Source organism: Montipora foliosa, chromosome 11 (assembly GCF_036669935.1).
Source record: "Montipora foliosa isolate CH-2021 chromosome 11, ASM3666993v2, whole genome shotgun sequence".
NCBI lineage: Eukaryota > Metazoa > Cnidaria > Anthozoa > Scleractinia > Acroporidae > Montipora > Montipora foliosa.
Window position 1 is genome coordinate 11,256,695 of NC_090879.1, and position 26,063 is coordinate 11,282,757.

Here is a 26,063-nt window from a genome sequence, read left to right on the forward strand (position 1 = left end):
TTTAGTTTTATTTATTGTTTTCTTTGAAACTATGAAATCCACTGTCATCCATTTTTGTTTTGATTTGTTCGCGCTGAGTCGTTCCCGTAGACCCTATGGAGGACAATTGGAATTAATTGTATTGATCTTATCTATTAAGTAAGTAGAATCGAGTAAGGCCGTGATCAGCAAATGCTTAGAACGAAAATGCAATATAAGGTAAAATGAAATTCATTGAATTGTTCTTGTTTAATTAGAATTCACAATATGACACAGCTTTGCGCATGGATACTCCACAAAGAATTGTCCACTGTCATCCATTTTTCCTTTGATTTGATCGCTCTGAGTCGATTGCGCGGGCTCCATGGAGGTCATTTCGGTTTAATTGTACTGCTCTTATCTAAGTAGAATCGAGTAAAGCTGTCATCAGCGAATGCTAAGAATGAAACTGCAATAAAAGCTAAAATTGAGTTCATGGAATTGTTCTTGTTTAGTTCGAATGCTGTACTGTTGCCGAGTGTACTTTAAAAGGTAGTGTTAACATGAGTTAAAACTTCGTTACTTAGTTTTGTACTAGTTTCCATAGACATTACGTTTCATGTTTTTTTATTCTAGAGGGCTTTATAACAATGAAATAACTCACCTCCCAGAAAATGTTTTCTCAGGACTTAGTGCGCTAAAATACCTGGTTTTCCCCTATTCCCTCTAATAGACAACAAATCAAACACAACTGGTCACTTGTTAAAAAGGGGAACTGACTGCTGCACTGGATAGAACACTGGATAGAACTGGTAACGGACTGTACCTCTTAGCCCGGCATTCTGCGAGCAATGAGACCCCGTTTGCGTTTATTGAAACTAACAGAAGCCTAGACAATAATAACGTGCCTGCTGCCCGTAAGGAAAACTCCCTTTTTAGAGTAAACCTGAACCCTCCCGAATGCAGAACCAGGCACTTAACAAATACCCCGAGGGTGAGGGGTGGCAAATCCAACAACTGTAAGATAACAAAATAAATCGAAACGACATTAATAAGAAATCTCGAAACGAGAGCAAGTTGGCAGCAACGTCAGCATAGAATGGCTCGACTCAGCAAAAATCCCGCCCTTATAGTACTTACGTCACCATAGAAACTGTCAAAAAACCGGCGAACCGTGAAAACAACGATTTGCTGCTATTCTTCGAACCGCAGCAAATAACAAGTTTTCCCCTATTCCCTCTAATAGACAACAAATCAAACACAACTGGTCACTTGTTAAAAAGGGGAACTGACTGCTGCACTGGATAGAAATACGAAGAAAGGAAACGGAATGTCACTAGAATCAAATCAAATCAAATCAAATCCCCAGGGACCGGGAAACAAGTAAACGATTGTCGAGGGAATCCTCGACGTAGCCATCCTTAGCGGTCTCTGACTGCCACCTGCCATGTCGTTTCCAGCATCTATCGGGGACCTGAGCGTTAGCCGGTGAAGTTGCCCCTCCCGCTCTAAATGAATGCAAACTAATAATATCCGTAGTAGGTACAAACTTACTTAGAAGGCCAACTAGAGATTCTCGTGCACGAGTATAGCTAAGCGGTTTCACTTTCTCAATAACTTTATATCCAGACCTGACCTTAACTAAAGGCTTAAACAAATAATCTGATGTCTTGAGTGATGTATTAATGCCCGCTAAAGCCATGTATCTTACCAAATTAAGAACAGGACAAGACACTTTTCCAGATCTGCTGATCACTACTTCATTACCTTTTCGATATTGATCGGTCTTACTCTTGGTCACTTTGACAGTTAAGTGAGTTTCACTAAAACTGATGTCTTGGATTGCAAGGACTGCAAGCTCATTAAAACGAAGGAACCCTGCGAACAAAAGTAAGGCCATAGAAATATATATTTATAGAAATATAAAATTCTTAGTAATTTTAAATTACTCCAAAATGATCCCGAGACTGGTAGAATCTTTTCGCAACCTCCACTTATTTCATTCAAACGCGACAAAAACGTAGGCAACTTTTTAGTTAGAAGCGCGCTCAAAACCAACGAGCAACCCGGCACTTTCAAATGCGCGCGCTCACGATGCAAAACTTGTCTTTTCATTGTTAACACTAGCAAGATATCGGGACCTAAGCGATCTGTTAAGGTCACCGATCGTTTCACATGTACCTCCGAAAATGTCATTTATTGCATAACCTGTACGTTATGCAATAAATTATACATTGGTGAGACAGGTAGACGACTAGGTGACCGATTCCGCGAACACCTTCGCGATGTTGAGAAGAATGACAAGGATGCATCTAAGCCAGTCGCTCGCTATTTTAATCTGCCTAACCACTCCAAAAAACACATGGCTATCTGCGGCCTTTCCCTACATCTAGGTACGACGGAAAGCTGCAAGAATCTGGAACAAAAATTCATCTTTCAAATCGGCACCCTTAATCTTCACGGTATTAACGAACGCTTTTCATTTAACTAATATATTCCTATTTTTCACGTTGCCATGTTACCACCAATAGCGTAGCCCCTACTCTACTATAAAAACTACACGTAACCCATAATCCCTCGATTCGCTCTGACGAAGGGCTAACGCTCGAAACGTCAGCTTTTAGAATCTCTGTACGGTGGCCAATTTACATTATCAACTCTGTTGATAAACCAAATTTTTGTATACTACTTCCCCACCGACGCAGCACCACAGTTTCTTTAGAAACTACCCCTTCATAGAAATATCCCTACGTATTGTTAGCTCCCTAGAATGCTCGTATTCGGTACAACATGCTGTAAGAGCTTCAGGAGAAATGGGTGATTTCTTTGCTACAGGTTTAGCATTTTGACGTTTAGCGCCCTCGACTACGTTTCTTACAAAAGGGTTAGAAACCCCAGCAATGTCGTGAACCCATTTTAAAGCGCTAAAACAAGTTTCGATCACGGAGGCAGAAACTTGAGAAGTGGACAAAGAACTAAAATACAAAGCGGCATCAACAACAGTAACTGGGAAAACAATTAAATTATTGTCGCGTGCGAACTTAATCCAACGATTTAAAGAACTAGTGTAATTAACAACGGTTCCACAAGCCTTTGAAGAAAAGACTGTCTGCTTTAACGCTTCAAACAAGCGGGTGAGATGAATGCTTCCGCGGCCAGATTCTGCGCGGTCTTCAAGCTCCTTCCACGGGCCTTGATCAAAGAGGTTTAAACCTGTGAGAAACAGAGAGACTGTGCATGATAAAAAACAAATATGAGATTGAAGCCATCTCCGATGTTAATATGCTACTATGAATCTTGTAACACCACCTGTGAGTGTAGCGAACGATATTCAAGGGCCTGGTGTTCAAAACCACCTATGGGTTCCTTCATAAACCACCTGCGGGTTCCTTATTTTCTTGCCTCCTGTGGGCTGTAATTCGCTCCTGCCGTAGACGGCTAAGTTAAGGATTTGTTTAACCTCGAATGCAACGTTTACACAAACCTTCTGTTGACAAGCAAAAACCTCTGTCACTGCTTACTGGGCGAATAGACTGCAAGTTTATGTACAAAGCTATAAGTTTGATAACGAGACGTTCACCATGGAACATAGAATTGTAAGTCCTTCCCCTTGTCGTGGCGGCCGAACTGAATTCTGGAACTCCAACGCAGTCCAAAACACATTTAGCTAAATGGACCCCGTCTGGACATACACAGGGCCAAAACAAAGCTCCTTTCCACAGGGGTATTATTAAAGCCCCGACGGAAATACACTGGGTGGCTAAGAGATCATTTAAGGCCTCTGTGACGAATTAGTTATTGTCTAAGGCAGATTTATTATTCTGCAAAATGCAAGACTCCGGAATACTGTGTAATGGTAATTTATAACCCTCTTTAATCACACTCAGAACCGCTTCAGTGGGCTCTAGCTCTTTCCAAGCTAAAATATTTGTTTTAAGCCTCCCTCGAACGCTGTCTGGACGGCATTCCCGCTCTAGAAAATCTGCCTTCTCAAAGGGTCTGCTATCTATTTCATAAAGTCCAGAAACATGCTCCGAAGCATCATTGCTTCCCGATAGGGATTCGCTATCACACAAATCAATAAAATGATTACTTAACTTCTTTCCGTCTGGTTGCGTCTGTGCAACGACCAACAAAGGACATTCAGTTCGCCAATGGCCTGGTTTACCGCAGCTGAAACACGTGCCACGTTTCTGGCCAGGACCGCCTGCAAATGGACCGATATTTCTTGTGGCACCCGCGGACTGTGAAAAACGGGATGTGTAATTCCCTGATGGGAAAGCGAACGAGCTTTGTAATGGCGAAATAGCTGTGTTTCCCACTGCTCTCGTAGACTTGAATGACCAGGAGCGAGCCTTCGCAGCCTTGGAGGCGCGCGTTTCGGCAAGTTTTCTCTGAGCTTCTTTTTCGGCCTTGTTCATTTTCTTGGCGTCCTGGTCGTTATCGGCGAGTTCGTTGTCTAGGTATTCGCCGACGGTTTTCCAGCCATACTCAGATTTGTCTGCTATTAGAATGAGCTTTTGGCGTCGATCCATAAGCTCAATACCTTCATTCAGCTTGGCGATACATGCGTCCTGTTTTCCACTGTTGACGGCGTCTTTGGCTTCACTGACCACGGACTTCAGCTGCTGGTTGTGTTTGAATTGTTGTTCGTGCCCTTTCTTTTCGAAAATACGTGGTTCCGTAAGGCGGATCTTTTTTAATTCACTCATTTGGGTGTTGTTCCAGCTGTCTTTTCATTGAGTCTAGTTTGTTGTCGATGATTGAAGAGCGCTTTTCAAGCATGCTGGACTGCTGCCGGTCAAGTTCGGCTTGGAAGGCTGGATCCATCTGTTTGGAATTCTGGAAAAACGGTGCGTCCTAAATACAGGATCTGAAGACAAATTGACCCTTTTAAAGACTTGAGTACTGTGAACTGGGCTAACGAGAAAACTTGATTTGAAAATAAAAATCTCGAAACGAGAGCAAGTTGGCAGCAACGTCAGCATAGAATGGCTGGACTCAGCAAAAATCCCGCCCTTATAGTGCTTGCGTCACCATAGAAACTGTCAAAAAACCGGCGAACCGTAAAAATAACGATTTGCTGCTATTCTTCGAACCGCAGCAAATAACAATAAGTTTGTTGACTCATATAAACTTTCAAAGTATGACATAGCTATGTGCCTGGTTACTGTACAGAGTACAGTATGACTTATATACAAAGCGACTTATACAGCTGTAATAAATAACACTTTTTGGTTTTTGGGCCTCAAATAAGGTGGATTTGGACCTTAGCCTTCTAAGATTAATACTAACTGTTATTCCAGTATGTCATGTTGGTTCTTTTTGTAACACCTATTTTTTTCATTTGAGCGAGGTTCCCTTATTAAAGAAAGGAGCACATAAAAAAATCAAGTTGATTGCTACCCACAAACATTAGTTTTGGTGTCGAGGAAATGACAATATCTCGAATAAATGCGTATGATTATTATTGTTACTATTATTACTATTTTTATAGCAAAGGTAATAATAATAATAATCATAACAATGATATTTTAGTAAGTGTTTACTCCAAATGATTGCACGAATTATGGAAATGAACACTCTTTATACACCACGGGTATAACGAATATTATTAAAAACTGAACTACGGATATCACATTTCCAGCATTTTCATTGGCTCGCCGGACACAGGTTATCAGCTCATATGCATGCACTACCAAATATGGTCAATGAATACAGCAGCAAATACACAGTTTTGCGGCTCCGAGAAAAATTGGCCAAATAAATTCAACATAAAAGAGTTGTGATGTAGGGGGTTTTTAATAAAACAATTATTCTACTCGGGCTTGCTGGATATGAAATGATCATAACCAACTCGGCGCTACGCGCCTCGTTGGTTATATATATCATTTCATATCCAGCGCGCCCTCGTAGAATAATTGTTAAATATTTTCTATAAATTTGGAATTTTCTATAATGTCTAATTAAGCTTGGTTAAGATTTTTATTTTATTGTAATGTATTGTAAGTTTAAAATTATTATTATAATTTAGAAATAAAGATTTTATAGTTCTCAACAAGTCCTCCAAATTTAGAACAATCAGGACATCATGAAACTCTATTATTTCCGAACACTATGCGCGAAAAGTTCGATTTTTTACTTTATGATCCGTAAAGAGAAGGTTTTTCATAAACGCTCACGGAAAAATGGATGTGTTTCAATTGAACAGATTTGGTCATGAAAATCCTTGTTCAGAAATCAGAAGTCTACGTTAACAGCAGAAACCAGGGCCAGTACTCCTTAGTATCTGGCTAGAAATATTCTTCTTACTTTTTCCTCCGGCCGCGCGTTAGCCAGTTGGTGAGGGCTACTCTCTTGCCTTATTATTCGCCGAGAAACGTTTACCTTTGTTTAAATACTTTTGATTTTGTATGATTTTCCAGCTTTTTGGTGTTCTGATTTAGTTTTATTTATTGTTTTCTTTGAAACTATGAAATCCACTGTCATCCATTTTTGTTTTGATTTGTTCGCTCTGAGTCGAACGCGCGGGCTCCATAGAGATCGATTGGGTTTAATTGTGCTGCTCTTATCTAAGTAGAATCGAGTAAAGCCGTGATCAGCAAATGCTGAGAACGAAACTGCAATATAAGCTAAAATGAAATTCATTGAATTGTTCTTGTTTAATTCGAATTTACAATATGACACAGCTTTGCACGTGGATACTCCACAAAGAATTGTCCACTGTCATCTATTTTCCTTTGATTTGATCCCTCTGAGTCGATTGCGCGGGGTCCATGAAGGTCATCTGGGTTTAATTGTACTGCTCTTATCTAAATAGAATCGAGTAAAGCTGTCATCAGCGAATGCTAAGAACGAAACTGCAATAAAAGCTAAAATTGAGTTCATGGAATTGTTCTTGTTTAGTTCGAATGCTGTCTGTTGCTGAGTGTACTTTACAAAAAAGTGTTAACATGAGTTAAAAGTTCGTTACTTAGTTTTGTACTAGTTTCCATAGACATTACGTTTCATGTTTTTTTATTCTAGACGGCTTTATAACAATGAAATAACTCACCTCCCAGAAAATGTTTTTTCAGGACTTAGTGCGCTACAAGAACTGTAAGTTTGTTGACCCAAATAAACTTTCAAACTATGCCATAGCTATGTGCCTGGTTACTGTACAGAGTACAGTGTGACTTATATACAAAGCGACTCATACAGCTGATTTAAACAAAGTGTCAGTAGTAATAAATAACCCTTGTTAGTTTTTGGGTCTAAAATAAAGGTGTATTTGGACCTTAGCCTTCTAAGATTAATACTAACTGTTATTCCAGTATGTCATGTTGGTTCATTTTGTAACACCTATTTTTTCATTTGAGCGAGGTTCCCTTATTAAAGAAAGGAGCACATAAAAAAATCAAGTTGATTGCTACCCACAAACATTAGTTTTGGTGTCGAGAAAATGACAATATCTCGAATATATTATTACTATTTTTATAGCAATGCATGGTAATAATAATGATAATCATACAATGATATTTTAATAGGTGTTTACTCCAAATGATTGCACGAATTATGGAAATGAACACTCTTTATACACCACCGGTATAACGAATAATATTTTCTATAAATTTGTAATTATTTATAACGTCTAATTGAGCTTGGCTAAGATTTTTATTTTATTTTCATGTATTGTATGTTTAAAATTATTATTATTATTATTATTATTAATATTATTATTATTATTATTATTATTGTTATTTATATTATTATAATTTAGGAAAAGAGATTTTCTAGTTCTCAACAAGTCTTCTAAATTTAGAACAATCAGGACATCATGAAACTCTAGATCTATTATTTCCGAACACTATGCGCGAAAACTTCGATTTTTTACTTTATGATCCGTAAAGAGAAGGTTTTTCTTAAACGCTTACGGAAAAATGGATGTGTTTTGGTCATGAAAATCCTTGTTCAGAATCAGAAGTCTACGTTAACAGCAGAAACCAGGGCCAGTACTCATTAGTATCTGGCTAGAAATATTCTTCTTACTTTTTCCTCCGGCCGCGCGTTAGACAGTTGGTGAGGGCCAGTCTCTTGTTTTATTATTCGCTGAGAAACCTTTACCATTGTTTAAATACTTTTGGTTTGTATGATTTTTCCAGATTTTTCGTGTCCTGTTTTAGTTCTTTTTTATTGTTTTTTTTTAAACTATCAAATCCACTGTCATCCATTTTTGTTTTGATTTGTTCGCGCTGAGTCGTTCCCGTAGACCCTATGGAGGACAATTGGAATTAATTGTATTACCCTTATCTATTAAGTAAGTAGAATCAAGTAAAGTCGTTATCAGCAAATGCTGAGAACGAAACTGCAATATAAGCTAAAATGAAATTCATTGAATTGTTCTTGTTTAATTCGAATTCACAATATGACACAGCTTTGCACGTGGATACTCCACAAAGAATTTTCCACTGTCATCCATTTTCCTTTGATTTGATCCCTCTGAGTCGATTGCGCGGGGTCCATGAAGGTCATCTGGGTTTAATTGTACTGCTCTTATCTAAGTAGAATCGAGTAAAGCTGTCATCAGCGAATGCTAAGAACGAAACTGCAATAAAAGCTAAAATTGAGTTCATGGAATTGTTCTTGTTTAGTTCGAATGCTGTCTGTTGCTGAGTGTACTTTAAAAAAGAGTGTTAACATGAGTTAAAACTTCGTTACTTAGTTTTGTACTAGTTTCCATAGACATTACGTTTCATGTTTTTTTATCCTAGACGGCTTTATAACAATGAAATAACTCACCTCCCAGAAAATGTTTTCTCAGGACTTAGTGCGCTACAAGAACTGTAAGTTTGTTGACCCAAATAAACTTTCAAACTATGCCATAGCTATGTGCCTGGTTACTGTACAGAGTACAGTGTGACTTATATACAAAGCGACTCATACAGCTGATTTAAACAAAGTGTCAGTAGTAATAAATAACCCTTGTTGGTTTTTGGGTCTAAAATTAAAGTGTATTTGGACCTTAGCCTTCTAAGATTAATACTAACTGTTATTCCAGTATGTCATGTTGGTTCATTTTGTAACACCTATTTTTTCATTTGAGCGAGGTTCCCTTATTAAAGAAAGGAGCACATAAAAAAATCAAGTTGATTGCTACCCACAAACATTAGTTTTGGTGTCGAGAAAATGACAATATCTCGAATATATTATTACTATTTTTATAGCAATGCATGGTAATAATAATGATAATCATACAATGATATTTTAATAGGTGTTTACTCCAAATGATTGCACGAATTATGGAAATGAACACTCTTTATACACCACCGGTATAACGAATAATATTTTCTATAAATTTGTAATTATTTATAACGTCTAATTGAGCTTGGTTAAGATTTTTATTTTATTTTCATGTATTGTATGTTTAAAATTATTATTATTATTATTAATATTATTATTATTATTATTATTGTTATTTATATTATTATAATTTAGGAAAAGAGATTTTCTAGTTCTCAACAAGTCTTCTAAATTTAGAACAATCAGGACATCATGAAACTCTAGATCTATTATTTCCGAACACTATGCGCGAAAACTTCGATTTTTTACTTTATGATCCGTAAAGAGAAGGTTTTTCTTAAACGCTTACGGAAAAATGGATGTGTTTTGGTCATGAAAATCCTTGTTCAGAATCAGAAGTCTACGTTAACAGCAGAAACCAGGGCCAGTACTCATTAGTATCTGGCTAGAAATATTCTTCTTACTTTTTCCTCCGGCCGCGCGTTAGACAGTTGGTGAGGGCCAGTCTCTTGTTTTATTATCCGCTGAGAAACCTTTACCATTGTTTAAATACTTTTGGTTTGTATGATTTTTCCAGATTTTTCGTGTCCTGTTTTAGTTCTTTTTTATTGTTTTTTTTTAAACTATCAAATCCACTGTCATCCATTTTTGTTTTGATTTGTTCGCGCTGAGTCGTTCCCGTAGACCCTATGGAGGACAATTGGAATTAATTGTATTACCCTTATCTATTAAGTAAGTAGAATCGAGTAAAGTCGTTATCAGCAAATGCTGAGAACGAAACTGCAATATAAGCTAAAATGAAATTCATTGAATTGTTCTTGTTTAATTCGAATTCACAATATGACACAGCTTTGCACGTGGATACTCCACAAAGAATTTTCCACTGTCATCCATTTTCCTTTGATTTGATCCCTCTGAGTCGATTGCGCGGGGTCCATGAAGGTCATCTGGGTTTAATTGTACTGCTCTTATCTAAGTAGAATCGAGTAAAGCTGTCATCAGCGAATGCTAAGAACGAAACTGCAATAAAAGCTAAAATTGAGTTCATGGAATTGTTCTTGTTTAGTTCGAATGCTGTCTGTTGCTGAGTGTACTTTAAAAAAGAGTGTTAACATGAGTTAAAACTTCGTTACTTAGTTTTGTACTAGTTTCCATAGACATTACGTTTCATGTTTTTTTATCCTAGACGGCTTTATAACAATGAAATAACTCACCTCCCAGAAAATGTTTTCTCAGGACTTAGTGCGCTACAAGAACTGTAAGTTTGTTGACCCAAATAAACTTTCAAACTATGTCATAGCTATGTGCCTGGTTACTGTACAGAGTACAGTGTGACTTATATACAAAGCGACTCATACAGCTGATTTAAACAAAGTGTCAGTAGTAATAAATAACCCTTGTTGGTTTTTGGGTCTAAAATTAAGATGTGTTTGGACCTTAGCCTTCTAAGATTAATACTAACTGTTATTCCGGTATGTCATGTTGGTTCATTTTGTAACACCTATTTTTTCATTTGAGCGAGGTTCCCTTATTAAAGAAAGGAGCACATAAAAAAATCAAGTTGATTGCTACCGTCAAACATTAGCTTTGGTGTCGAGGAAATGACAATATCTTGAATATATTATTACTATTTTTATGGCAATGCATGGTAATAATAATGATAGTAATAACAATGATATTTTAATAAGTGTTTACTCCAAATGATTGCACGAATTATGGAAATGAACACTCTTTATACACCACCGGTATAACGAATAATATTTTCTATAAATTTGTAATTATTTATAACGTCTAATTGAGCTTGGTTAAGATTTTTATTTTATTTTCATGTATTGTATGTTTAAAATTATTATTATTATTATTATTATTATTTATTATTATTATTAATTGTCATCCATTTTTCCTTTGATTTGATCGCTCTGAGTCGATTGCGAGGGCTCCATGGAGGGCATTTGGGTTTAATTGTACTGCTCTTATCTAAGTAGACTCGAGTAAAGCTGTGATCAGCGAATGCTATGAACGAAACTGCAATAAAAGCTTAAATTGTGTTCATGGAATTGTTCTTGTTTAGTTCGAATGCTGTACTGTTGCTGAGTGTACTTTCAAAAGTAGTGTTTACATGAGTTAAAATTTCGTTACCTAGTTTTGGACTAGTTTCCATGGACATTACGTTTCATGTTTTTTTTATTCTAGATGGCTTTATAACAATGAAATAACTCACCTCCCAGAAAATGTTTTCTCAGGACTTAGTGCGCTAAAACACCTGTAAGTTTGTTGACCCAAATACACTTTCAAACTATGACATAGCTATATGCCTGGTTACGTTACAGAGTACAGTGTGACTTATATAGAAAGCAACTCATACAGCTGATTTAAACAAAGAGTAACTAGTAATAAATAACTGTTCATGGGTCTAAAATTAAGGTGTATTTGGACCTTAGCCTTCTAAGATTAATACTAACTGTTATTTCAGTATGTCATGTTGGTTCTTTTTGTAACACCTATTTTTTCATTTGAGCGAGGTTCCCTTATCAAAGAAAGGAGCACATAAAAGAAATCAAGTTGATTGCTACCTACAAACATTAGTTGTGGCGTCGAGGAAATGACAATATCTCGAATAAATGCGAATCATTATTATTATTATTACTATTATTACTATTTCTATAGCAATGGTAATAATAATCATAATCATAATAATGATATTTTAATAAGTGTTTACGAAATGATTGCACGAATTATGGAAATGAACACTCTTTGTACACCACGGGTATAACGAATAATATTTTCTATAAATTTGTAATTTTTTATAATGTCTAATTATTCTTGGTTAAGATTTTTATTTTAGTGTAAAATATTGTAAGTTTTAAATTATTATTATTATTACTATTGTTATTACTATTACTATTACTATTACTATCATTATTATTACTATTATTATTATTATAATTTAGAAATAAAGATTTTATAGTTCTCAAAAAGTTCTCCAAATTTAGAACAATCAGGACATCATGAAACTCTATTATTTCCGAACACTAAGCTCGAAAACTTTACGATTCGTACAGAGAACGTTTTTCATTAATGCTGACGGAAAAATGTATGTTTTAATTGCGCTGATTTGGTCATTAAAATCCTTGTTCAGAAATCAGAAGTCTATGTTAACAGCACACACCAGGGCCAGTACTCGTTAGTATCTTACTTACTTTTTTCTCCGGCCGTCCGCCAGCCAGTTGATGATTGTCTGTCTCTTGCTTTATTAGGGAGCTTAAGCATGCGCGTTTTTAAGACGTGGACGGCAACCGCAAGTGAGCTGTTTTCCCTTTTAACTTGTCTTCAAACAACCACATTTGCATTTCTAAGTATCTTCCTCCCATTAGAGATAATTAATATAAAAATCTGCGAGACACTCATTGTCCTGGCACGCGAAATGTTCTCTTCCGTTTGCTGTCCGCGTCTCAAAAACGCGCGTGCTTACCCTCCTTATTAGAGTGCTTAAGCGCGCGACGTTTTTGTCAACACAGACAGCGACCGTAACCGTAAGTGAGTTTGCAAAGAAAGTGACGTCACATGTCACAGAGATCAAGTCACAAACCTTAAGGGTGGCTATTTGGCGTCCGTGGTGACAAACAAAAACGCGAGAAGGTAAGTTCATTTTAGGTGCAATTACTCTGTTTTTTGGTTGATTTTTGTTGTTTTCTTTCTAATGCTGGACAATCAACTTTCTAATTCCTATTGTTTATGAAAGAAACTCTTCTCTGTCAGTTCTACCGGCTGATGAACACCAGCGCTGCAGACGCCGAGACTCAGGTCTTGCCAAAAGACCTAGAGTAAGTCACTTTTGAAAAATACTTGTTTTCCTTGATATATCCTTTTGTATGTGCTTGTGTTTTTTTTTCTGTGGTATTAAATTTCAATGCACTGGCAATGCTAAGACAACATTTCCAGAAAGACCATGTTAAATTTTGCACAATTTTAATGACCGTTATATTTAACTTCTTTTTTGGAACGCTTCATTTTTTATTTGTCATTTGCTTTCCTTTACAGAAATGTACCAAATGGATTGGACAAATCAGCTAACACCGGGAGCTCTGAACTTTGCTTAACATTCAGAATAATTTCAGGAATATTGATCGCAACTGGATTGAGAATTTGCAGCCGTGTTCACTTCCAATAAAGCAATAGGTTCATCCTTTGAAATCAATCTTTTATCGTATCTCTAAAAAAGGAGATCTCTTGTCTTTCTTAAAGAAGTCATGATTCAGTAATAAGAAAGAAAACAAAGAATCAAAACTGCTGTACAATTAACTAGCGATGCCATAAAATCACTGACGCGACATGCTTAACGCAAGCAAGTCAAGTCTCGACCCAGTTTCACCTCGGCTACTTGGCGTCCGTGTTATTATTCGCTGAGAAACGTTTACCTTTGCTTGAATGCTTTTGATTTTGTGTGCTTTTCCCAGCTTTTTTGTGTTCTGTTTTAGTTTTTCTTATTGTTGTCTTTGAATTTATGAAATCCACTGTCATCCATTTTTGTTTTGATTTGTTTCCTCCGAGTCGTTCCCGTAGACCCAATGGAGAACAATTGGGATTAATTGTAATGCTCTTATCTATTAAGTAAGTAGAATCGAGTAAAGCCGTGATCAGCAAATGCTGAGAACGAAAGCGACTCACACAGCTGATTTAAACAAAGTGTAATTAGTAATGTATAACCCCTTTTTGGGTCTCAAATTAAGGTGCATTTGGACCTTAGCCTTGTAAGATTAATACTAACTGTTATGTTCAAATGTTCTCTTCCGTTTGCTGTCCGCGTCTCAAAAACGCGCGTGCTTAAGCTCCATATTAGAGAGCTTAAGCGCGCGACGTTTTTGTCGACACGGACAGCGACCGGAAGTGAGTTTGCAAAGAAAGTGACGTCACATGACACAGAGATCAAGTCACAAACCTTAAGGGTCCGTGGTTACAAACAAAAACGCGATAAGGTATGTTCAGTTATTCACGTCAACCATCGGAGGGATATAAACTTAATGTATTGCAATTTTTGACATATCTTTAGAAGCTCCTGATAAGGTTGCAGGATGCCTGGCGGATCTATGACTAGAACAGAAACGAAAGAAGAGAGTAAGAGAACGACAACGACAAAACAGAATACCAGTAATATCTCAAACTTGGTAGAAGAAGTTACTCCACAAATTCTTTTCTTGGGCACTAAACAGTTTGTTATTTTTACGGATGCGTTATTTAAAGTGGATGCGTATTTTTAAAATCGGTTTTTCGTTAGTTCAGGAATGAAACTCGAATTTTTGTTGTCAACTGGAATTAAATAACAATTATCTGTACACTTTTGGACATAACGAAATAAATTATTTGTTTCTTTGTTTTGCTCTAAAAATGCGAGCGAACAAGTACTTTTTAGTCCGTTTGCCCAACTGCTTTTCGATGTGTCGATGTGCCTCGACAGCAGCCCCCCCCCCCCCCTCTTCCTCCCACAGGCCCCAAAAGTCCGCATTTTGATACTCAATATCCAAGTTAATGAGTGCAGTCGGTTAAACTGAAGTTTAAAACTTAACAGTGATATTTAAACAAAATCAAAGAATGGAAAAAGCAGTAATGTATTCACTGGAAACTAAAACCAGCTGCATTCTAGTAGCCCGAGCCATTCAGAATATTTCAACGAGCGCACAGATGTCCGAGCTTATCTATAGGTGCGGTTTTTTTTGGAAAATCCAAAAACGGATTTCTGATCTCGGACCACGGGATTCTTCTATCTACATGCATCTACATGTTCCAGCACTCGGCAAAGTCTCTTTTTGACTTGTGGCTGTTTCTGCTTAGGCTGGAGAGAACAGGGTAACCTGCGATCAGGCCCATTTTTAGCTTCGCCCATATGTTCTCTTATGTCGTCGCTCGCTAAAATTGGGCCTGACCAAAAGTCTCTCAAGAATTCCGGACGGTCGGCAAAAATTGGGCCGACCAAACTCGTGATCTGTTTGGCTGTTTAAACGCCGGAAGTGAAAATGCCATCGTGATTGCGCGGAGCTCTCGCGAAGTCCTCGAGACTAATCCGCCATAAGTGTACGAAAAAATTTGCTGCCTTTTGTTCTTACAATGCCGTGGACGGTGCAACTTGATTTTATTTGTATAAATGGAGATATGCCATCTGAAACATCTCATAAATTGTCCAGAATCGGGTTTGAATCTCTGGAAAGAGTGAAATTAGCGATTCCGTTGTCGAGCCTCCGTGGCCATGTGGTTGAAAGTACTTTGGCACAAACTTCCCTAATGTTTTGAAAGCTAAATAGCTGGTTCTTTCAAATGGCAATGAAAGCCGATGCATATTGCTTTCCTGGATGAGGCAAAGGACATATATATCAACATGAGGAGATGCTGATAAAATTGCAAGTTGCACACGAATGCATGTTTTGAACATCTGTGTATCAAACGGCATTATTTACTTACTGTACGTGACACGGTTTCTGCGGTTTGTTTGCACAATTTGGAGTCAAGATTGCTTCATAATATTTCCAGTTGATTTAACTTAAAACTCGCACTCCAGAAACTAAACTGGCATGTTTCCAGATAGACCAATTGTACAAAAATAAAAGAAACTTCGCGAGTCCATCTTACTGTTCGTACTCCATCAAAAAATTAACGGCCAAACTTATCATGATTTTACTGCGCGCAATATTATTCTAGAAATACACGGCAACTGAAGATATTACCCGAAAAAATCACCAAAGAAACCTTCATGGGCAAGCACGTTAAAGGAATAATGTATTTCTCTTTTTTTTTCTTTAAAAGTCTATTGCCAAACCGTCCAACGACAGAATGCTAAGTTATCTCAATTACAAATTAAGATGTCAAGCTTAAAAGATTGCATATTCAGTAAAGTTCGGAGGAAGAATTACACCGGCCTTTTTGCAATATAGTCGTCGAAAACATTCCCCATGCTTTAAATGTGTTTCTCTCAAATTAAAGCCAACGGTAACTTTCGATTCCTCCCACGGTAATTAACTGTGGTCAAAACAAACTAGCGTGAATCTGCCGTCCACGCTTGTATTGGTGTAATGGAAGTAGATTTGATTGGCCGATGAAGGACATGTCAATCAATCAAAAAAAGTGGGAGGATGGGAGGAAGGAATTTCGAAGAGGAATTTGGTCAGGCTCTATTTTTCGTTTCGCCAACTCGACATTACGTACCAGGCGAAACTAAAATAGAGCCTCATCGCAGGTTAAGAACAGGGCAGCCACAACACTGGGGACTTTATCCCCTACTCTTCTCGAATTGTGCTTGGGGTCTTTAACGTCCCACAGGGAAGTTATGAACACAGAAGATATTTGTGAGACGGGACCTACGGTTTATAGTCCTTATCCGAGAAGACTTGAATTGAAAGTCTAACCATTTGCAGATGAAATTACAAAGGCAGCACTTTCTCCCAAGTTATTTTAAGATCCTGAGTGTTGATCCGGCCGGGGCTCGAACCCGCGACCTCCCGCGTGACAGCCCGACGCTCACCAACTGAGCCACCCATGAACGCAAAATCCGAAAAAGGATATTATTTTCCACGACAACGCAAACAAACAAACAAACAAACTCAGAGTTGCGTTCAAATTAAAATAAAAAGCAAAATATAGCGGTTAAGTTTGTTTTGGAGAAATTCTTAAATGAAAATGCCATCATTAAAAAATACGTTAGCGATCGATAAAAAGAAATGACGAAAAACATGCTTTTTTCGCTGTAGGGAAGGTGCTAACAATAGTATAGGGGGGATGACTAGGCGAAATTATTAAAAATGGCGGCCAGTGGGAAATTTTACCCAAACCGGTTTTTGGATTAGGGTTTATAATGAGATGCACTTCACGTAGGTGTACGAAGGTATATTCAAGATGGCGGCAGGGGGTTTGAATGAACTGCATACGTCATATACTTGGTTTGAATTGTATTATAATTTTTCTTTTATTTGGAGTGAACTGTAGTGTGTTCTGGTGGTACGGTTCCGCCCAACCAGCCGGATAGTATCGCGCTTATATAGGGAAAGAATAATGGAGTAGCTAAGAACCAAAGAGAAGGCACTGACGTCACAGTCAAACAAGTTGAAACAAGTTTAAGGGTTGGTTACAAAAACCAGTTTTGAAGATAATCAGTATTCAAGAGTCTTCAATAGCAAAAAACCTGTCAAACCGGTTTGCTTTCTTTCCTTATGGCACACCCAGAAATGGACACGTGTATAAAGGTAATGGAAAAAAATATTTCAATTCAAAGATGAACCGAATGATCGAACAACAGATTTTTGCTTTGGAGATGAGACGCATTAGCAAACCGTTTGCAACGACTGCAATTGTACAACAAAATCGTAACCTTACTTAATGAACTTTAGGATAAGATGAATAAAGGAGGCTCTCGCAAAGTTGAGATAACAAGCGATGAAGATGGAATGGAAGTCATAATTGGAGAGCTAATGGTTCCAACATTTTATTTTACGAACGAGAAGAAATTTTCCCGTCAACTTCGTTGTATTTTGAAGTCAGCGCTACAAAATGAACATTGGCTACGGGTAAAGATTCATCAACTATTTGTTAGCGAGTGGAAGAGTGACTATTTGTCACATGCAAGATGGAACAGCAATGACACGTTCACTTTCAAGCAGTAAAAGCATTATATTTGTATCTTCGTATTTACAAACAATGCGAACTAAAATTAAAGTATTTACAAACAAACAGAACATTTGTATTTACGAGCAACCACTGAAAAGTTTAAGTATTTACAAAGAATAAGAATCTTCGTATTTAAAAGCAAATTAAAGTATTTACAAACAATGCGAACAAATGCTATGTATAAATTAATTAAACCCTATTTAAAAACACACTACAATGTCTTTTCAATTCAGCGATAGGAATGAAACATGAAGAAGCAAAGGTTACTTGAAAAACTCTCCACATAGTTAGAAATAATTGTGAAAGAGTTTTTCAATTAACCTTTGACAGTGATCACATTCTTCGTGATTATCACTGTTTCCATTTTCATCCACGTTTCGGCATGCAAATATACACTGAATTGCAAAGGCAAAGTCGTGTTGTTGAATAGAATTTAACCCTTTATTAAAATATCTACAGACTATACAATTTTCCTCGTATTCCATCTCAGGATGATTCTCCTCACAGAGCTGTAAGAGAGAGCAAAGTATGCTACTGGAATTTCGCATCCTTGCAAATCTAGCTATTGAATCGAGCACGCGGTAAGGAATCAAACACTCGTTTGCACATTCGTTTTGCACATTCGAAACTACTTAAATTTGATAAACAGCAAATAATGCTACAGGAATTTCGTTTCAAGGCAAACTTTCTCCTTCTGGAAAAGTTTCCTCAATTTTACCATCTACGATAGCGTTCTATTACGCATTGACCGCTCCAGTTATTCATTTACTATTGTATAAAACGCTGTTTAAAAATTACGGACAAACGTAGATCATGCTTCTGCCGCTATAAGTGGAAGATTTAGAGAACAACAAGCGTAGTTTCGTAAAATATAATGATCTCCTAAATTTCTATTTTACCAAATTAAGACCAAAAGTAATTTATGCGAATGCTTTAAACTCTTAAACACGCCAACGGTGCTGCTATTGTCCCACTGTTGGGACTCCATTCATAAAACTTTAGCATCCTGTATTACGAGCAATTCACGAAAAATAAACCAAGCATTGGTTTCACCGGAACCGTAAAAATGATACATGCATGACACTAGTATCTTCATCAAATTGTTTGAAGACAAGTAGAGTAATCATCGAAGAGCATTTCAAATTGAAATAAAACCATGTCACGCCAAAGAGGCCGACAAACAGCCTCAGATTTATTTAAGAACACAAATCTCGTCACGACGAGTGCACAATAACACAAGGCCTTAACCACACGTCTGGACAAGCTAAGGCTTATGGACTTTAATTGTGAGCACGCAGTGTTTGATCCAAGAGGCGGATTATCCCACAAGAATTTCTTTAGAATGGTTCTGAATTATAATTAAGTAAGAAATGGAAAACATTCCAGACCAGTGTAGCTCAAACGATTTTATTTGCAGAACGGTTCAGTTATTATTAAGTCAGTAAAAATACATCAAAAATACTTCAAACGTTTTACTGAATTAACAGGAAACGTTTATCACAATGTGATATTTGCGGAAAATAGTTCTCTTTAAACAAACGAACCACACAATACATAATCGTAGCAGTGATTACCTAAATCCAAAAACGATCCATGAAAAAAGCATTCTTGATAGAAGTGAGCAATTGCCTTCGCAAGTAAGAAAGAGTTTTTCAAGACGTTGTCCAGGTTTTACAATATTTCCCAGCTTGGATGTTTTGACTTTGTAAACAGTCCCGTTAGTACCGTTTTGAGTGAGATTGGTTACTGAGGCACTTTTGCTCCGAGCAACTCCGAGTTGCTGCGAGCAAATATGAGTACCGGTAGGTCCCTGTTGGGGAAGCAACTTGTAACGACAGAGTTGCTCCCAGCAACTCCGAACAACTCCGAGCAGCTCCGAGTAAATATGAGTAGGTCCCTGTCACAAGGGGGGAGCATCTAGCAACGACAGAGTTGCTCCGAGGAACTCCAAGTAGCTCCGAGTAGCTCCGAGCAGCTCCGAGTAAATGTGAATAGGTCCCTATAGGGGGAGCAACTGGCAACGACAGAGTTGCTCCCAGCAACTCCGAACAACTCCGAGCAGCTCCGAGTAAATATGAGTAGGTCCCTGTCACGAGGGGGGAGCATCTAGCAACGACAGAGTTGCTCTGATGAACTCCAAGTAGCTCCGAGTAGCTCCGAGCAGCTCCGAGTAAATATGAATAGGTCCCTATAGGGGGAGCAACTGGCAACGACAGAGTTGCTCCCAGCAACTCCGAACAACTCCAAGCAACTCCGAGAAACCTCCGAGTAGCTCTGGGCAAATATGAGTAGGTTCCTGTAGGGAAAACAACTAGCAACCACAGAGTTGCTCCGACCAACTCCGAGGAACTCTGAACAACTCCGAACAGCCGACGAGTACCGTCGAGCCTTATAGGTCCTCTTGATCCAAGTGCACCAGTGCCAGAGGAAGTAATGTAAATGTGATTAAGTGTACCAACTTTCGCAATACTTTCTCTTCCTTGCTTCATATGAATAGTCGTTATCTTCAGTCACTTCCGTGTCCTTAGGAAAATGTTCTAGGTCGAACAGACTGTTCAGCAGGTATTTCCGTTTACTTATAGCAGCTTCTACTGCCTCTGCATAATCCATGTCATCATCGTCCTTAAAACTAAGCATTGTTTGCATAACCTTCTTGTGCACTGGATCAGTTTTGAGGTCGTGGTACCACCTTACATAATGTAAATATAATTGTCGTAGCTTTTTACGGTAAATGGGAAGCAGATGGTTAGCAGCCTGAACCTGAGCATCATCCTTTGGCAAACCCTGACGTAAATTTTCTTGCACCTGTACTTCCCAAGATGAGTTTAGGTCACTGATTACTTCTTCTCGTAGTTTATCCCATGGATCAACTTCCTCATTTTCTGTGCCATTCTCTGTATCGCCATCATCAGTTTCTTCGTCCTCGTCATCATCCTCATCGTCATCATCACCAACCTCGTCGTCTTCGGCTTTATCTCCATCTTCATTTAAATTATTCCCTTCATCATCGTCTTCGTAATATTTTTCAGCTCTTTGTCCCAAGCTCCCTTCCTCATCTGAAAAGCTGTCCATTGTTTCTTCATCATCAAATCGTTTAGGGCAACTCACTGCCTCGTGTCAATCTCTGTTGAACTTGCGCCTAAATGCTCTCTGACAGAATTGACAAGAATGCATCATTCAAAGTAAGGGCTGAAAACTAGTGTTTCTTGAGAAATTAGAAGAGGTGTGTTCTGGGCTTTTGTTGTGATATTACCAATATATAGCGACAAGAACAATGGATTGGACCCGGAGCCAATGAGGTAGAGGTGACATCATAAACGGCCAATGAGAAGCCACTAAAGTTAAATCAAGGGGGCTATTATTCCCGAACGTTTCTGGGTATGGTAAACCGGTTTTGGAAATAACGAGATACAGCTCACGTACGACACCGGTTTTGCAACATCGACAGCGAATCAAACCAAAAAATACTATTTGGTGATTGGTTCCCAACGACTTCATATGTCCATCATGCCTTGAGGGAAAGTAAACATTTTGTTATAAAATGTGCAAGTCTTACTCGTTGATTTTCATGAGATAACATGTCTGAGGTGCTTCATCAATCTACACCTACTCGAAAGCCCACTCATCCTTCAAAACCTCCCACCAACAAGAAGAAACTATGCAAGGTTGATAAGAAAGAAGTTGAATCACTGTGTGAAGCCTTTGATGCTATGGCAATTGAGGTTTTGCCCCCCACGGTAGATACGAAAGAGGGGGAGAAAAAGGAAATCCCAGGCACTGTGCATGTCGCAGAGCAGACCTACCAAGAGGGGGAGCTGTGGCAGCTAAAGGAACCCGCCACCGTCGATGAGCTCATGGGGCAGATCCTAGAGGACTCGCCGGTGGGGGTTCATGCGACGTGCCCTTTTCACGGTTGTTTGTGAATTGTTGGAGCATAGGATGTCAGACAGTGGATTTAAATATGTGAAATGCCCTGAGTACCCGTGTGTCTTCATTGCGAATCACAAAGAAGTACTCAATTACTTACAAGCGGTAGACCAACAACGGTACGAACACCTTGTAATAAACATCGGTAAAGAACACTCCAAATGGCCAAAGATGCTGCGTTACTGCGATAACACTTACTCTTTGAAACATAGCAAAACTATAAACAAACCTGGACGCATGTATTTCAGCTGCCGGAGCCGCACATGTTCCTACTTCCAATGGTTGGATGCTCGCTGCAACCACAAGATCCTACCCTTCACCCTAGTGAAACTGAATCCTCCCTCACAACAACCTCGATACCCTGGCTTTCAACCACGCATGGTGGCTTACAACCAAAGAAGAAGCAGACCGTAACGCCATTTCGATATCACCCGTACAAGCAGAGTAGAAGATCTCTCGAGAACGTCATGCCACCGTCAGCCTTTAAATGGCGTGTCACTTGGCCCAGCGCCTACCTAATGGATGCTTTTCAAAGGCCACATGAACAGTGACTGCTCAATGTTGTAAATATTTTTTAATTGGTTCAATGGTGTAATAAAAAATGAATACAGACATTTCATTGACGTATTTGTTATGAAGAGGCTATTAATAACCGGTTACGGCTTATATACCCTCCAAAGTCAATGGCCTATTTCTTATGGCAAGGACCTACTCATATTGCTCGCAGCAACTCGGAGGTTGTACGGAATTGTTTGGAGCTGTTCGGAGTTCCTCGGAGCAACTCTGTCGCAGCCAGTTGCTCCCCCTACAGGGGTCTATTCATATTTACTCGGAGCTGCTCGGAGCTACTCGGAGTTCATCGGAGCAACTCTGTCCTTGCTAGTTGCTCCCCCATCGTGACAGGGACCTACTGATATTTACTCGGAGCTGCTCGGAGTTGCTGGGAGCAACTCTGTCGTTGCCAGTTGCTCCCCCTATGGGGACCTATTCATATTTACTCGGAGCTGCTCGGAGCTACTCGGAGCTACTTGCAGTTCATCGGAGCAACTCTGTCGTTGCTAGATGCTCCCCCCTCGTGACAGGGACCTACTCATATTTACTCGGAGCTGCTCGGAGTTGTTCGGAGTTGCTGGGAGCAACTCTGTCGTTGCCAGTTGCTCCCCCTATGGGGACCTATTCATATTTACTCGCAGCTGCTCGGAGCTACTCGGAGTTCATCGGAGTTCCTCGGAGCAACTCTGTCGTTGCTAGATGCTCCCCCCTTGTGACAGGGACCTACTCATATTTACTCGGAGCTGCTCGGAGTTGTTCGGAGTTGCTCGAAGCAACTCTGTCGTTACAAGTTTGGTAGGTCTGCTCTGCGACATGCACAGTGCCTGGGATTTCCTTTTTCTCCCCCTCTTTCGTATCTACCGTGGGGGGCAAAACCTCAATTGCCATAGCATCAAAGGCTTCACACAGTGATTCAACTTCTTTCTTATCAACCTTGCATAGTTTCTTCTTGTTGGTGGGAGGTTTTGAAGGCTGAGTGGGCTTTCGAGTAGGTGTAGATTGATGAAGCACCTCAGACATGTTATCTCATGAAAATCAACGAGTAAGACTTGCACATTTTATAACAAAATGTTTACTTTCCCTCAAGGCATGATGGACATATGAAGTCGTTGGGAATTAATCACCAAATAGTATTTTTTGGTTTGATTCGCTGTCGATGTTGCAAAACCGGTGTCGTACGTGAGCTGTATCTCGTTATTTCGAAAACCGGTTTACCATACCCAGAAACGTTCGGGAATAATAGCCCCCTTGATTTAACTTTAGTGGCTTCTCATTGGCCGTTTATGATGTCACCTCTACCTCATTGGCTCCGGGTCCAATCCATTGTTCTTGTCGCTATATATTGGTAATATCACAACAAAAGCCCAGAACACACCTCTTCTAATTTCTCAAGAAACACTAGTTTTCAGCCCTTACTTTGAATGATGCATTCTTGTCAATTCTGTCAGAGAGCATTTAGGCGCAAGTTCAACAGAGATTGACACGAGGCAGTGAGTTGCCCTAAACGATTTGATGATGAAGAAACAATGGATAGCTTTTCAGATGAGGAAGGGAGCTTGGGACAAAGAGCTGAAAAATATTACGAAGACGATGATGAAGGGAATAATTTAAATGAAGATGGAGATAAAGCCGAAGACGACGAGGTTGGTGATGATGACGATGAGGATGATGACGAGGACGAAGAAACTGATGATGGCGATACTGCGTGCTCACAATTAAAGTCCATAAGCCTTAGCTTGTCCAGACGCCTTGTGTTATTGTGCACTCGTCGTGACGAGATTTGTGTTCTTAAATAAATCTGAGGCTGTTTGTCGGCCTCTTTGGCGTGACATGGTTTTATTTCAATTTGAAATGCTCTTCGATGATTACTCTACTTGTCTTCAAACAATTTGATGAAGATACTAGTGTCATGCATGTATCATTTTTACGGTTCCGGTGAAACCAATGCTTGGTTTATTTTTAGTGAATTGCTCGTAATACAGGATGCTAAAGTTTTATGAATGGAGTCCCAACAGTGGGACAATAGCAGCACCGTTGGCGTGTTTAAGAGTTTAAAGCATTCGGATAAATTACTTTTGGTCTTAATTTGGTAAAATAGAAATTTAGGAGATCATTATATTTTACGAAACTACGCTTGTTGTTCTCTAAATCTTCCACTTATAGCGGCACTTATTACGTGCGTCCGTAATTTTTAAACAGGTTTTTATACAATAGTAAATGAATAACTGGAGCGGTCAATGCGTAATAGAACGCCATCGTAGATGGTAAAATTGAGGAAACTTTTCCAGAAGGAGAAAGTTCGCCTTGAAACGAAATTCCTGTAGCATTATTTGCTGTTTTTCAAATTTAAGTAGTTTGGAATGTGCAAAACGAATGTGCAAACGAGTGTTTGATTCCTTACCGCGTGCTCGATTCTTTAATCTTTATCTTTAATCAAAATAATTGCCACTAGCGCATAAATGCTAATCCGGCAATAGCTAGATTTGCAAGGATGCGAAATTCCAGTAGCATACTTTGCTCTCTCTTACAGCTCTGTGAGGAGAATCATCCTGAGATGGAATACGAGGAAAATTGTATAGTCTGTAGATATTTTAATAAAGGGTTAAATTCTCTTCAACAACACGACTTTGCCTTTGCAATTCAGTGTATATTTGCATGCCGAAACGTGGATGAAAATGGAAACAGTGATAATCACGAAGAATGTGATCACTGTCAAAGGTTAATTGAAAAACTCTTTGACAATTATTTCTAACTATGTGGAGAGTTTTTCAAGTAACCTTTGCTTCTTCATGTTTCATTCCTATCGCTGAATTGAAAAGACATTGTAGTGTGTTTTTAAATAGGGTTTAATTAATTTATACATAGCATTTGTTCGCATTGTTTGTAAATACTTTAATTTGCTTTTAAATACGAAGATTCTTATTCTTTGTAAATACTTAAACTTTTCAGTGGTTGCTCGTAAATACAAAGGTTCTGTTTGTTTGTAAATACTTTAATTTTAGTTCGCATTGTTTGTAAATACGAAGATACAAATATAATGCTTTTACTGCTTGAAAGTGAACGTGTCATTGCTGTTCCATCTTGCATGTGACAAATAGTCACTCTTCCACTCGCTAACAAATAGTTGATGAATCTTTACCCGTAGCCAATGTTCATTTTGTAGCGCTGACTTCAAAATACAACGAAGTTGACGGGAAAATTTCTTCTCGTTCGTAAAATAAAATGTTGAAACCATTAGCTCTCCAATTATGACTTCCATTCCATCTTCATCGCTTGTTATCTCAACTTTGCGAGAGCCTCCTTTATTCATCTTATCCTAAAGTTCATTAAGTAAGGTTACGATTTTGTTGTACAATTGCAGTCGTTGCAAACGGTTTGCTAATGCGTCTCATCTCCAAAGCAAAAATCTGTTGTTCGATCATTCGGTTCATCTTTGAATTGAAATATTTTTTTCCATTACCTTTATACACGTCCATTTCTGGGTGTGCCATGAGGAAAGAAAGCAAACCGGTTTGACAGGTTTTTTGCTATTGAAGACTTTTGAATACTGATTATCTTCAAAACTGGTTTTTGTAACCAACCCTTAAACTTGTTTCAACTTGTTTGACTGTGACGTCAGTGCCTTCTCTTTGGTTCTTAGCTACTCCATTATTCTTTCCCTATATAAGCGCGATACTATCCGGCTGGTTGGGCGGAAC

General features: G+C 38.6%; 1 protein-coding gene across 1 annotated transcript; it reads right to left on the bottom strand.

Moving 5' to 3' along the window:
• Positions 1-20,331: 20,331 nt before the first annotated feature.
• On the bottom strand, positions 20,332-20,958 carry LOC137976668 (secreted acidic protein 1B-like). Its single transcript, XM_068824032.1, has one exon. It carries the CDS (start codon positions 20,956-20,958, stop codon positions 20,332-20,334), a length of 627 nt encoding a protein of 208 aa, XP_068680133.1.
• Between the last annotated feature and the right edge of the window lie 5,105 nt (positions 20,959-26,063).

Coding starts and splice junctions, on each gene's coding strand:
- LOC137976668 (XM_068824032.1), bottom strand. CDS start 20,958: ATGGACAGCTTTTCAGATGAGGAAGGGAGCTTGGGACAAAGAGCTGAA.